The following is a 14,993-nucleotide window of genomic DNA, read 5'->3' on the forward strand; positions in this document are numbered from 1 at the left end:
GTAAGTGCAAGTCACCTTCCCATATGCAAAGATAACAAGGGGAGATCTTACCTTGAAGACCAGGCTGCATGTCGGCAAGACATTTCATTTAAGCTCTTTTTCTTACAGCAAAAGTGTCATACACAGAAACAGTTGCACTACATATATAATTGCTGTGTCCATTTGCTTAAAGTTATTAATATGCAACTGCAGTTTGAACATATCCTGGGCAGAAAGGCACATCTGAACCATGTCTTTTGTGTACCCTTTCACTTCACAACAGTTTTATATAAATATCACAATTTCTCATTTTGCTTTCACGCTCTTGGGATATCAGATTCAGGAGTAGCACCCATAAAAGCTGCATTGGTTCATCTAGCCAAGCATTACCCAACAACTCCCACTGGCAGCAGCTTTCACAGGCTCTTAACTGAAGCTGTAGATTCCAGGAACTCCTGCACATAAAACACATACTCTTCCATTAAACTTCAGGCATGCTAAACTTAAGTGGGAGAGTAAAAGGAGAACTTTGTTTTGTGGTCACAGAGAAAGCATTTCACTCAACAGTGGAGTGGCAGAGCCAGGAAGGAATCCACCACTTATTTCACAGCAAGGATGATATCTACTGCAGCATTATTTATCACAGTCTATATACCAAATAAATAGGTGAGCTTTTCTCATAGATAAATTCACCATATAAGATAAAGTAGTGAACAGACTTTTGAGTAAGCAAAAAAAGCTAGTTTGGTATTGAAGCCATAATGTCCACATAAGTAAAAAATACATTTTTGTTCTGTAGTCTTAGAAGGGGTGTGACTACCAGCTCAGAGTTATGAATATTGTCATGAAGCACGCCTGTCTCCTGTTGCAGCCTTACAAGTATGCTTTAAACCCACCTTTTAAAAATAACTACATTCCTACTTAAGTCAAACATCCAACACAAGCATTTGGGGGAGTGGGGGTAAAGAACCCAAACTTGCATTTTAATAAAACAGCATCCAGAAACAAAAACATCCCGCAAGCTCTTCTCCCTCTTGCTTAACAAGGAAAATGCAAACGATTAATTAAATAGCCAACAATGTGCTGCCTTTCAACGGCATCCAAAATCAGCTCCCCAAGGCGGCTTCCTCGCTTTCCTTGTGCGGATCCGAAGAAAACCTGTCCGGCTGCCCCGGTCAGGTACCTTAGCGCCAAAGAGGCACGCCCGGCTACATTACCTGTCCTTCCTCAGCCCCGTCTAACTTCTTGCACAAGCCAAACTGACTTCTTGTTCCCATAAAAACTAGTCATGGAGGACAGAAAACAGCGCTGAGGAGGAACCGCAGCTACTTCTCCGCAAACACTACACGCTGCTGCGCCGCGCCGGGGAGCCGCTCTCCTCCGCGCGAGCTCCTACAAGCCTCACTACGCTCTCCAAGCACAGGCTCCAAAGCTACTACAATGAAAGCCCGCCTGCCCGCCCCCCAGAAGAGCGCTACGGCGCCCCGCCTCATTTTCCCCTTCGCCTTCCCTATGACGTTAACACACCCGCGTCTGCGCAGAGCGCCCCCTTTGCGCCCCCTGGAGGGGGGGTGTTGTGGGCGTGGCTCTGCGCGCGGTTCTGGCAAAGGACTTGTCAAATGGGGGAAGAGGGAGGCAGGGAGGGGGGACGAGAGAACGGCCGGGCGGGGTAGGGAGGAAGGCAAAGAAGAAGAAGAAGACTGCGCGCGCGCACTTCGAAGAAGGGAGCGCGCGCGCTGGCTCTGGGCGGTTGCGTGACTGATTAGAAAGGTGGCGGCGGCGGCGCGCCCGCCCTCCATTAAACAGCTTAGCGCGGCAGTTGCTTGGCGCGTGGTCGGAGCCGCGCCTGCCTCTCCCTCGCTCACTCCCTGTGCGCGCGCGCGCGTTCTCTCTCTCTCTCCCTCTCTCTCTCTCCCCGGCCCCTTCGCGTGTGAGTGTGCACCAGTGGGGGAGGGGAGGCGAATGAGGCGGCTCTGCCTTCCGCCGGTTCATCTCCGTATCCATCCCCTCCGTGGTCCCTGCTCCACCCCGCCCGCCGCCGCCTGCCGGCATTAGACTCCAGGGCCGCAGCGGTGGGGGAGCAAAGGGAAAAGGGTCGCGACGGACGGGGTGGGGAAAGGTGAGGACCTGGCGGCGGCGGCGGCGGCGGCAGCGAGAGAGACGGAGAGAGACACGCGGGGAGGCTGAGGCCCACAGGAGGAAGGAACAAGGAGCGGCGGCTGAAGGGATTCCCGGCGTGGCCGTTGGAGCCTCCGGGGCGGATTTGGATCTGTGCGGCGTGAGGCGGCTGGGATTTAACGCGGTGGTGGCGGCGGCGCGTCGTGCGGGGAGCGCGGAGGGGATCGTGCCCGCGCCCCCTTCCCGCCTCGGCCGCCCGTGTGGCGAATTGCCCCCATCTGGACCATGGCCGACGACGACGTGCTGTTCGAGGATGTGTATGAGCTCTGCGAGGTGATCGGCAAGTAAGTGGCGGCGGGAGAGGCAAATGGCCGGGGGGGGGGGGAATGAGAGGGGGGGCGAGAGAAAGAGACGGAGGCGACCGTGACCGAAGCAGCAAAGCCTCCTCCCCGACGGGAGGTGGTGGTGGGGAGAGAGATGCTCGGCTCCGTTCCCACCTGAGCTGCTGCTGCTGCTGCTGTTGCGGCCGCCGTGTCTGTCTGAGGCAGGCAAGGGGGAGAGAGGGACCGGCTCCATGGCGTTGGGGCTGAGTGACATGACAAGTGAATCCGCCGTGGCGCCCACGCGCTTTCACACGGTGGGGGAAGTGACTTGATAATGGGGGGGCTGTTTCTTCTCCTCCCTCCCCTCCCCCCCCCCTCCTCGCCACCTTCGGGCACTCAGATTAAACCGGCTGTTTGCTCCTGCAGCTAACCTGGTTTTCTGCTTGCCCCGGTGTTGTCAGAGGTCTATGTGACCAGGAAGGTAGGCAAGGAAGGGATGAGGCGGGGGATGTTTTCCCTCCACATCTTTCTGCTCTTGTGTGGTGTGCCTGGTATATTTGCAGGCCAGGTGCCTTCCTGTGCTCTGCTGCATAATAGCCCAGCTCGTTAGCGACGATGTAAGTGACACTCAGGTAATGCTCAGTTTCTCTGTAAATATTTCTCTCCCTCACCCCCACCCACTTGGAATAATAATGATGAAGAGTGCAGAAGGAGATTTTTGCCTTTCTGGGGCTTATGCAACTGCTTTTAAATCGATGTTCAAGAGCTTGCATAAAACTGAAGTTGCAGCAGTTGCTAAACTGCCACTGCCTGTCTGTTTTGGAGTGACCAGTTTGGTAGGTTGTTTGAAAATGGCAGCTCAAGTCTTCTTAGTTTGTAACTTGTGCAATTCTGTGCTAGTGGAAAATAAAATTAATTATGATACTAAAAGGAAACAAAACCACACTTTATTTTTCTTCATAGTTTTAGGTTACTAGTGATAATGTGTTTTTTGTGAGCTTTCTACTTATTTTTATAGTTCTTGGTGATAAAACAAAAGTAGAATAAGATGCACCATTTTGAAAGAACAGGTAACTTTGCATATTGGAGTTAACTGAAGATGCTTTAGCACTTAGGTGGCTTTCCTATTACAGATTTTGAAAGGATAACTACATGGTGAGGAAAACGCCTTTGGAAATGATTTACCTGGGAGTAAGGTATGCTTCTGAGTATAGGATTGCACTGTTTTCTTTCATTCTAATTTTGCTATAATAGTTGTCAGATAGTTGTCTACTGTAAGACAATGCAGAAATAATATTTTTAGCATTTATTTTGTTATGTTTCCCTCAGTTTTCTTTTATGAAGCTAAAATTTGTGTCTGCTTGCTCAAAATATTTGAGGACATTTGGTCCTGTAACACCTTTTGCCAAATACTTTATTGAATTGTGTGTGTCACAAGTGCCTCCCAACTCTTAATTATTAATTTGCCTATGGGAATACCAGTTTTTGAGAGATAATTTGGTTAGAACCCTAAAAGCATCAGTTATAAACTCGTTTGCTCCATAGTTTTCAGATTCATTCATTCATTCATTTATTTTACTTTGCTGCTCCAGTATACCATGTGATAGGGCTTTGTTTTGTTGCTTTTGCAATAAATGTGCTACCACTCATGTATTTCTAAAAGGTTCTCCTCCTTCATTGGGAAGTTGCAGTCAATTAACACTATTTTGTACTTGAGGAAATGCAAAATTCCCTCTAGGTGACACTAAGACTGACCTCTGAGGTCCTGCTCCCTGTCCTGCCACTGATAAATATCAGAAGGTGTTAGTGTTGGGAAAGGGCTTTTTCAGTTGTGGTCTCACACTTTTTGAACTTACTGGTATGATAACTTAATTTGGCCCTCTGTTAGGTTTTAAATATTTCTTAACCCTCTTTTTACTCTACCAAACCTCTTCTTGGTTTTTAATGCTGGTTCTCTTTGTTCTAATTAGGTGTTGTTTTATGGGTTTTTATTTTAATGTCCTCGTTTCTAAACCATTTTCTGAAGGCTTGGCTCAAAAGACAGATTGGGGTGGGTAGGTGTAACTTAATAAATAATGACAAATGGTGTAGCTTTGATCATAAGTGATGAATGAAGAAGTCCTAGATTCAGCCTTAGGTAAAGTTTATTAGGTGTTGTGAGACCATAGGCCTTGGGATTGGATTCACAGGAAGAAGAAATGGGGGGGGGGGCTTGAATTGGGGAAGCCTTAGTTGTAAGAAAGGGACCTCCCCTTTCCACGCTGTCCTTAACCATTATGCAAGAGGAAGCTGGGATGCCGGCTGTCCCCTCTGACCTTACTAAAGAAGGGGGGGGGGTTGATCAGCCAGGAGGGAGGAGGCTGAGATGGCTCAGTTGGTAGAGTATGAGACTCTTAATACAGTGGTACCTCAGGTTAAGAACTTAAGTCATTCTGGAGGTCCATTCTTAACCTGAAACTGTTCTTAACCTGAGGTACCACTTTAGCTAATGGGGTCTCCCACTGCTGCCGCCATGCGATTTCTGTTCTCATCCTGAAGCAAAGTTCTTAACCCGAGGTACTATTTCTGGGTTAGCGGAGTCTGTAACCTGAAGCTTCTGTAACTCGAGGTACCACTGTATCAGGGTTGTGAGTTTGAGCTCCACATTGGGAAAATATTGCTGCACTGGAAGGGGTTGGACTAGATGACCCTTGTGGTTCCTTCCAACTCTGATTCCAGTGTTAGAAACTCAGATATATAAGATAAGCACCAAATGCCTCCTTAAACCAAGGCTACAGTTGCCAAAATGGGATGTCTAGTTGCCATATTGGGGTAAAACTGCTCTAAAGTCTTATTTTTCAAATGATGGACTGACTGTGATTGATTCTCAGTTAAACATCTGGCTAGTTCAGATGACAAACATGAGCTAGATTAAGTACTTTTAGAACTTTCAGAAGAAAAGTCACTCAATCCAGGGGCTCTCTTGGCCTATTCCTACCTCTTTCTGTTAGCAGTGACTGCTCCTGCTCAGGCTGCAAAAAAACCCAACACATTTTGGTTCCAGAAATTCATTCTGATAGTACAGATAAAATATAGCTGATGGAATTCTAAAGGATGGGGTATTGGTGTGTGAAAACAGTCCAGATCCAATGATCCCCAGGCATGCACCTCCAAATGATGGAGGTGCCAGGGGCCATCCTGGTTCCTAAGCATTTTCTCTTGGTTACAAGTGGTTGAAAGCCAGGTGCAAAATGAACCTGGTGCATGGATAATTTCGAACACTGTCTGATTCTATTATTCTAAGGCTGAAAAGGAGGCAGCAGCAACTGAACAGAAGCATAAACATAATGGTGTTGTCTTGTGACCTAGAATCAGGTGCTGCCTTCACTGACAAAAATTGACCCATCTGCCCTGACAGCATGCGTTTGTAATCTCAGCATTCCCACAAGATGAGTGACTCTTGTGACTAAACTCAAGCATACCTTATCTTTAAAAGCTTCAGAGGTGAGGTCAGGGAAACTTGTTGGGATACTTTCTTCTCTACTTTCTATGCTCCTGAACGCCTGAATCATGACTTCTGAGCACTATGTCTGCTGCCAAGCCTGTACAGTTACTTGCCTGAATAAGGATATCTTTCCTACTTACAAGTTGAAGCCTTTGTCTGTGTGTTTTGAGCCGGGACCAGAGATGGATTAGGGGAGCACAAAGACTCAGGGTGCTGCAACTATTATATAGAATGGAAGGCAGGGGTGCTGAATTCTGGAGTGGTACAGGGTGCTGCTGAAATTAGAGACTCCAAGGTCCACTACTACATTACTTGGCTTTAGACAAACCGGTATCAATCAGACACAGCCCCTTTCTGGTTTTTGGATATTCTGGCTTATCTTCCAAGGTATTGCTGTATTCAGTATTATTAAGACTGTGTACATAAAAAGCATTGCATACTTTGGGGGGGGGGGGAGCTGTTGGCACACTATTGCTGTGTGTAGTATGAATATGTGAGTTCCATGAACTGCAAGACAGACTGTAGACAGTCCTGGAAAATTGTCTGACCTGGCAAAATGCAACTTCTTATATTCCCAGCTCCAACAGGAGGGCTGCCTTAATGATTCTTTTAAAGTGGCAAATATCTACAAAGCTAATTCTCAGTAGTAATGCCTAGGCATCTTGTGAGCTTTTAAAGTAATTGCTCTCTTTAGGCTGTGCATTGGAATACACATCTAGCAGGTTTCTTAAGACAGGTATAAGCAATTGTGAAGAGGCTGTGGCACTCTGATTCCTTCTGAGATATTCCTGACCTCTTCCTCTCCTAGCTTTCAGTGGAAGACTGTAGGATAACCCTTTTACTTAAAGCACATCATTCTTCTAATTTGCTCAATCAGACGCAAATCTACTTTGCTACCAATGAATGAGATAGTTGACAAGCACACATTTATATTTGAATTTTCTTATAACTATTTAATCAGTTAATTGTTAATTGGACTTATATTTGAGTCTTCATTGTTTTTTCCTTGGTTTATGATAGCCTTCGCTGTATGATCTTTAGGTTCCGTATTCTCCCAAACATTGACTGTAGGGATGGAAGAACAATGGCACAGCAATTTTCTCTCTCACTGCTCAATTTGTTACATACTGTAGAGCAGGTTTGGTGAACCTGTGGTCCTCAAGATGTTGCTGGATTCATTTTTGTAGGAATATGACGCAAAGGCTAAAATTATTTGAAGGTATACACTGGCTGATTTTGAGGTCTTTACTTTGAAATCAAATCAGTTCTAAGATCATAAATGTGTTTCATGGAAATGAATTTAATGGGCAGCCCAAATCCCTGGTTGGCAGTGGCAGGGCTAAATAGACCAGTGTAGCCACTGCTGCATCCACAATCCCACTACATGCACTAGTCAGGTGGGGGGAAGGGTGGGGAGAGGCAAAAATGTCTACTGAGAGCTGGACCATAAAGAAGGCTGATCGCCGAAAAATTGATGCTTTTGAGTTATGGTGCTGGAGGAGACTCTTGAGAGTCCCATGGACTGCAAGAAGATCAAACGTATCCATTCTTAAGGAAATCAGCCCTGAGTGCTCACTGGAAGGACAGATAATGAAGTTGAGGCTCCAATACTTTGGCCACCTCATGAGAAGAGAAGACTCCCTGGAAAAGACCCTGATGTTGGGAAAGATGGAGGGCACCAGGAGAAGGGGACGACAGAGGATGAGATGGTTGGACAGTGTTCTCGAAGCTACCAGCATGAGTCTGACCAAACTGTGGGAGGCAGTGGAAGACAGGAGTGCCTGACGTGTTCTGGTCCATGGGGTCACGAAGAGTCGGAAACGACTAAACAACAAATTTGCTATGTGAGCTCCCAGGCTAGCAAAACCTGAGAGGTCTCAGCTGGGCTTGATGTCAAATAGTTCTGTCCCAAAGTGTCTCATTTTGAAGGTTACCATTGACTACTGCTGGTAAGGGGTACTGCAGGTGGGAGCTTCTGCCTGCCTTTTGTTTGGGCATTGGGGTGCTCCTTATTAGCAGGGTTGGGCAGAAAGGCACCTCCAGCTCATCCACACACCCCCTCCAGCATGGCAGATCAAAGGTTTGGATTACTTCATCAGGATTGCAACCGTGCATATTTGGACCCTTAGCAAAATTACTTTTAAGTTTTATTAATTCTAGTGGAGTTTATTTTCAGGTGTGCTTAAGGATGTAGCCATTATTGTTTGTATCAAATGATCATATATAGCAGTAATAATAATAGTTGCTGTTGGTGGTTGTGTGAACGTAGAAATATATGCTGTCTGGTGTGTGAAAATACATGTTATTATCTAATGGGGGAAATAAACCAGTGATGAATTCCAGATCTTTACATTCCCAGACATGCTAACTAGACATGATCTTATTCTTAAATTCTTTCAGTAGGGGTCAGAAAGATCATTGTTGTAATTAACTTTCTGCATAACCAGTATCTATTTAGAATCTAGTAGACATACCTTGTGTTTTTCTCTTATTTAAATTTATGATCTGCCAAAATTTATTTTGGATAGCTGTTTCTCTACCCACACAATTCTGCAGGTGTAAAGTTTTGATATACTGATTTAACTTCTAAATAGCTTAGTCTCTAACTTTAAAATATTCATGCAATTTTATGTGTAAATATCTCACAAAGATAAGGATGATCTCCTGATATTTACTGTGGAAGGAACATGAGTTTCAAAGAACCTGTTTTATGAGTGCTTTAACAATGGTGCTTTCATCTAAGTGATAGGCATTTTTTTTATCAGTTCACATCATTCTGAATGGATAGGATTAAACTCTTGCTTCTACTTTAGCATGTCAGCAAAAACTTATTACAATCTGGATTTAGACACGCACTTATAATATGATATGATATGATATAATAATATTCAACTATACTCAGAAACTGAATAAAGACCTGATAAAAGCTCTCAAGTATAATGTTTACACTTTAGGAAGTTTTATTTCACATATTTAGTTAGTTTGATTGAAGGAAAAAGTGAATTTTTCAGGAGACAAACTGGAAAGTGCATGTGACATTTTTGTGTGAACATACCTAATAGTAGTAGTAGTAATAATAATAATAATAATTTATACCCCGTCCATCTGGCTGGGTTTCCCCTAAAAAGGATAAAAGTGTGCAATCTCAGTTAAAGCAATTGTTAATTTCAATAATCATAAATAGTTCTTGCACCCTGTCTGTCTGATTGGATTGTCCCAGCCGCTCTGGAGGACTTCCCACAAAATTTAACAGAGCACAACAAAACAAAACATCAAACATTAAAAGTTTCCTGAAACTAGGCTGCCTTCAGGTGTATATGAAAAGTCACATGATTGTTTATCTCTTTGACATCTGATAGGAGGGCATTCCATGGGTCAGGCGCAACTACCAAGAAGGCCCTCTTCCTGGTTCGCTGTAACTTCACTTCTCACAATGAGGGAACTGCCAGAAGCCCTCGGAGCTGGACCTCAGTGTCCAGGTTGAACAATGGGGTACACCCTTCAGGTATACAGGGCTGAAGCCATTTGGTGCTTTGAAGGGTCAACATTTTACATCCTTATACATCAGAATTAACTGTGTTGTTGGCTAAACAATTGTTTGGTTGTAAAGATCCACAGTGAAACTGGACAGAATCTCAGGCTGGGATCCACTTGTGTTATCCGTGTACTGAAACAGAAAGCTTGTTTGCCTTGCATCATCTCCAGCCTCCTGTTGGTAACAATCTACCTAAGAGGATCACACAGCTGCTGGTTAAGAGAATCTCAAAGAGCTGGACGTTCAGGCTGACACAGAATTACAGTTAGTGGGTTGTGTTTCACATTGACTAACCAAGTAAAGCCTGTAAAGCTTTGGTTAGAGTTGGGATATGTTTAAATTTTAATGTCTCCAAGATAAAGTAATAATTTGTTTTTGATATTGCTCAGGTTGGGATGTTTGCATATATTATAAATGATGTAATAGATGTAATTGGTCACCCCTCTCTAACATAGTGCCAATAGGAATGTCACCAAAACAGGATCATTGAGAAGGAGGGAGGAATTCCAAGGTTTGCAGAAGCATAGGAAAACTTTATCAACCCTTCTAAACAGCAGGGAATCAAACAGCTCACTGAGGGCTGAGCTGTGTGGGTGGGGGAACAGAAAACCCCACAGAGGAAGGACTGGAATGGAGCATCTTGAATTGAGGGTGTGGCTGACTGGCCGGAATATTGAAGATGCACACTCCAGTACTTTGCTACATGTTTCATTCATATTGTCTCCTCCATATGAAGTTTGTCTAGGATGACAGACTATTACAAATGTATAGTTTGAACTAGTGCTTATAATGAATTTGCATAATCATGTGTATGAAGGAATTTTTAGTATACCCAGCTTTGTGGTTTCAAAAGGTCAGGCAATTTTGCACAGTACTTGTGTTCTGTCTGATGATATTTTAAAAAAGCTTGATCAGTATCCCAACTTTGCCTGCATAGACAAGTTAGAGGTGCTGGAGTTTTTGGAAAGCTAGCTGAACCAGCACTTTGAATTGGGGTTGGGAACCAGTGAAAAAACTAACAGTTTTAAAAGTTATGTATTCTTGTCTTGTCAGAGCCGGTTACTATTCTGGCAGTGGCATTTTGAACCACTTAAATTTTTGAGCATGATTTAAAGGGCAGTCTCATGTTGGGTTTGTTACAATAGTCCTACTGGGAAGTTACTAAAGTTTGCAGTATTTTGGCAAGGGCTTTCCTTCTTGGAATAACATAGTTGCATTGTTGTGTCCAGAAAGAGACAGGCAGACTCTAGAGACAGAAGCTGCTGTTAGAACACAGGCAGTGACCATTTCATACAGGGTTCTGTAAAATCCAGGACACTCTAACACTTGTTGAGTCTTTTTTTTTTTTTTAACAAGAAGGATGTCACTTTTGCCTTTGATATCCTAGTACAGTGGTACATCAGGTTACAGACTTAATTCGTTCCAGAGGTCCTTTCTTAACCTGAAACTGTTCTTAACCTGAGACGTGCTTTCACTAATGGGGTCTGCAGCCGCGCCACCAGTGCACGATTTCTGTTCTCATCCTGGGGCAAAGTTTATAACCCAACGTACTACTTCTGGGTTGGCGGAGTTTGTAACCTGAAGTGTTTGTAACCCGAGGTGTTTGTAACCCAAGGTACCACTGTAATGGCTGGGAAAATCAGGACATATGGCAGCCCTGAGCATGTGTAAGTGTGCCCCGCACCATTATGCCCCTTTTCTGCCTCTTCTGGGTCCCAAAGCCATTGCGCATCCATTGGACGTGCCTAAAGTGTCGTTACTTGTACCTATGGAGATTTTACTATAGGGGTTGGGCTTAATTGAAAGTGAGCATAGCTAGCTCCTACAGAAAATATTTGTCACTCTTTAAGTGCTTATACTCGCTAGCCATCATACTTTGCCGTATTCACTACAAGTGTGTTACACATCTACTCTGGTTGTATTTTCAGCTCTTTCGAATGGTCCTCATCTCTGTTCTGCATACTTAAATGTTACACTCCTGTTTTTTACATTGCTCTGCCTTCTGGCCCACTTGGTAATGCACATCTCTGTGTGTAATTTTCCAAGTAAGAATAACATTTCAGGTCCAGCAGTGGAGGAAAGATTTGCCTCTTAGAGGCAGTATGATTTAATGGATAGAGCATTGGACTTGGACTGTGGAGATCCAGTTCTGTTCCCCACTCAGAAATGAAACTCTCTAGAAGACTTTGGCCCAGTCATCACACAGGATACACCACATATGCTCAGAAAATACAACAACCAGCCCCATTGGAGCAGGAGCCAGCACCAGATGTTCTTTCCTGCAAAGCAGCTAAGGACACAAGAAGAACCCTGCTGGATCTGGCCAAAGAGCTATGCAGTCAGATTCTGTTCTCACAACAAAACAGATACCTGTGGGAAGCTTGCAAGCACAAACCAATTACAATAGAATTCTCCCCACTGGTGATTCCTGGCAACTGGTATTTGGAGGCATACTGCCTCTTGACAGTGGAGCTAGAACATAGCTTTCATGGCTAGTAACCACCGCACTTGCTATAAAGTGGATTTTTAGGGGTTGGGGAGCTTGGTAAATTTCTCTCTCTCAATATGCAAATATGTGTGTTCATGCTTTCTTGAAGCTTACAGCTGGCCACTTGAAAATACAGTGCTGCATTAGATAGAGAATTGGTCTTACCTAGCATATTATGTTCTTAGACTCTTTGAAAATGTCTTAGTAAAATTGAGGACCGCCTCAGATTGATTACTGAGGTCACCTGGAGGAGTGCTATTAGTTGTTCTGTTGTGTTTCAGAAGACCGACTGGCTTCAATTAGAAGCCCAGCACTTAGTGTTGATAGTCACACACTCTTCCAACAGAGACTTGGCAGGCATCCTCACTGTTAATTTTCAGATGCCTCTTAGAGGCCTTTTTATGTGACAGGCCTATTCTGTTGTTTAATTTTTTTTCAAGATAGCTAGTTATTTGTATGATTATTATTGTATTTTATGTTTATTGTACTTGCATACTTTGTTGCACACAGCTTTGATATATGAGGGGTGGTCTGTAAATAATTTTATGTATAAATAATCTTATACATTGATCTGGCATTTTAATATGAGGGTGCTCAACTTCTGAAACACTTTGCAATCTCTAGGAATTTGAATGGAATTTCCTGGTTACATAATTTTTAATGCATTTTTTTTTAAGTACCTATGTTGTTCTATAAGAATTGTTCAGGAATTGACAGACTGGCAATAGGTTTATTAGGACAAACCAAAAAGCCACAAAATAGTAAGTTTTTTTAGTTCCCTAGGACTCTTAATCAGGTTGGAACTTGAGTGAAGGGAGGGACAGGAGGGAGAGAGAGGAAGGGAAAGAGCTGGCTTGATTGTGAAGCCACAAAGTCTGTATTTAGTCACAGTCTTAAGATGGAGTGTAGGAGTAGATAACAGACTTAATTGGATTGGGATCAACCATGTGCTATGTAGATTTCAGGGTGCACCTAGGATTGCTGGGGCAAAGAATGTCTAATATCTCATTTTTGGAATTACATGAAACCAAGGTTCCTTAAAACTAAAACAAAGGATACCAGAAATCAAATTATACCAGATTTCTGGTTAGTTGATGGAAATTAGGTGCTCAGAACATTGAACATTTTAAAATCCTTTTATGTCTACATTCAGCATATGTTTGACTTTTCCAATCTTAACTACATAGAGGATGCTGGAGATGAAATTCATTTCTAAAGGACATGATCTGCTAACTTTTTCCACAGAAGCTTGTTTTGAGAACTTGGCTATCCCTGCAGTAAGCAAGGGGCGGCATGGAGAGGACTTATTTTTTGGAGTGAAAAGTGGTAATGGATTGGTTTCAATTGAAAGCAAATTCCTAGACTCAGACCTCATTTATACTATACATTTAAAGCAGCATTATACGGCTTAAAACAGTTGTGGGTTCCTCTCCAAAGAATCCTGGGAACTGTAAAACTGCAATTCCCAGGTTTCATTGGGGGAAACCATGATAGAGTTTTCATCGGTTGGCTTAGAGTGGGCAAGCCAATCCATCCCTCTTACCAGATTTAAAAACAGTTTTGAATGAATTATTGGAATTGTGCTAGCAGTGATTCAACTTCTTGGTAGCATTACCTTGTATCTTGCAGCCAAATCCTGCTGTAATCTCCTTCTCAAGCTGTCCTAGAATACTTTCTTCTACAGAGGTAACCTCTTGATGTTGCCTAAAAACCAAGTCTTCCCTGTGGCTTTAAATTTTGCTCCAACAACAAATATCAGGAAAATATATTGCTGAATCCCAATAATACTTGAAAAATGACTACTGCAATGGTTTTCTATGTGACATAGCCCTAGGTAGCCTAGTAGCCCTAGTAGACATAGCCCTACTTCTGTTCACACACCTAACTTTAACTGATTTGCTCAACCATCTACTGAAGCTCTCTTTGCTGTCTCCCATATTGCTTTGGTGGATAGAGGAAAATCAGTAAAAATCAGGTGCCCCACTTTGCATGAACATAAGTGCTTTTCCATCAGTGATCTGGGTTTTCTGGAAATTTTTGAATTGGAAAATTTTCCTATACAAATTAAGCTAATTCTGATTAAAAAATTGTGGTGTTCTAGAGCAGTCTTTCTTGACCTTCTGTCCCTAGATGTTGTTGGACTACAACTCCTGTTATTCCTAGCCAACATGGCCAATGGTCTGGGATGATAGGAATTGTATTTCAAGAATATCTGGGAACCCAAGGTTGAGAAAGGCTGTTCTAGAGAGTTATCTAATTTGTTATTTTTATAAAGTAAATAAAGCTAAAGCTTTTTATATTGATCAGTTTGCCTGATGTTGTAGTTTTAATTGGCTTCTACTCGTAGTTGCTAATAAACTTACAAAAAATATTTCCATAGAAAAAGAAAGGTTTCATTTGGGTATATTTTCTGCCCATCTCACTTTTTCCCACTAATGCGAAGCAAACTTTGAAAACAATCCAATGTGCTCATTTTAACCTATGGTTAGGCTAGTGGTTCTCAAACGGTGTAGCGCACCACATTGATGTGGCAGGAGATGATGGCAAGTATGGCAGAAAGATTCAAGAACAATCAAAGATGCATTTAACATTTCAGTAGAGTAGAGTAGAGTAGAGTAGAGTAGAGTATTGTGGGGTGGGGTGGGAATATACAACCAAAAACTGCATCCACGCCTCTCTTTGAGAGCATTGGCTATTATTCTACAGTTCTCTGTGACATTTTGTATGAACAGGGATTTTCAACTCTGACAACTATGAAAGATCAGAAAAGAGAAAGGCTTCTTTGTGTTGATGAGGAGATGAGTTAGTTTGTCTCAAATTAGACCGAATATAAATGAGATTACCTGGCATAAGCAAATTCACACCTCTCATTGAGTTTGTATATATACTTAAGGTACATATGTAAGAGGCTTGTTTATAATTACATTTTGGGAATGATTCATATTCTTATGTAGCTAGGAGTTGATCCTTTTTGTTTTCCAATGTATTTCTTGTTAATAAAAAAAATTGGTGGTGCATAAAAAAAAATATTCTGCAAGTGTGACCCACAGAACAAAGTTTGAGAAC

General features: G+C 42.9%; 1 protein-coding gene across 21 annotated transcripts in view; it reads left to right on the plus strand.

The window, feature by feature from the left end:
* Nucleotides 1–1,550: 1,550 nt before the first annotated feature.
* Nucleotides 1,551–14,993, plus strand: part of CASK (calcium/calmodulin dependent serine protein kinase) — a 118,103-nt gene continuing 104,660 nt past the window's right edge. For 9 of the 21 annotated variants that reach the window (XM_083437281.1, XM_083437295.1, XM_083437300.1 and 6 more), the window contains exon 1: nucleotides 1,691–2,441. In XM_083437281.1, coding sequence (XP_083293407.1) covers nucleotides 2,383–2,441 — 59 coding nt within the window. In that variant the 5' untranslated portion in view covers nucleotides 1,691–2,382. Of the gene's footprint in view, nucleotides 2,442–3,553; nucleotides 3,617–14,993 lie in introns of all 21 variants that reach the window. The other 12 variants (XM_083437296.1, XM_083437299.1, XM_083437285.1 and 9 more) reach the window with 7 other exon arrangements.

Source organism: Podarcis tiliguerta (genome assembly GCF_965153285.1).
Source record: "Podarcis tiliguerta genome assembly, chromosome: 4".
Taxonomy (NCBI): domain Eukaryota; kingdom Metazoa; phylum Chordata; class Lepidosauria; order Squamata; family Lacertidae; genus Podarcis; species Podarcis tiliguerta.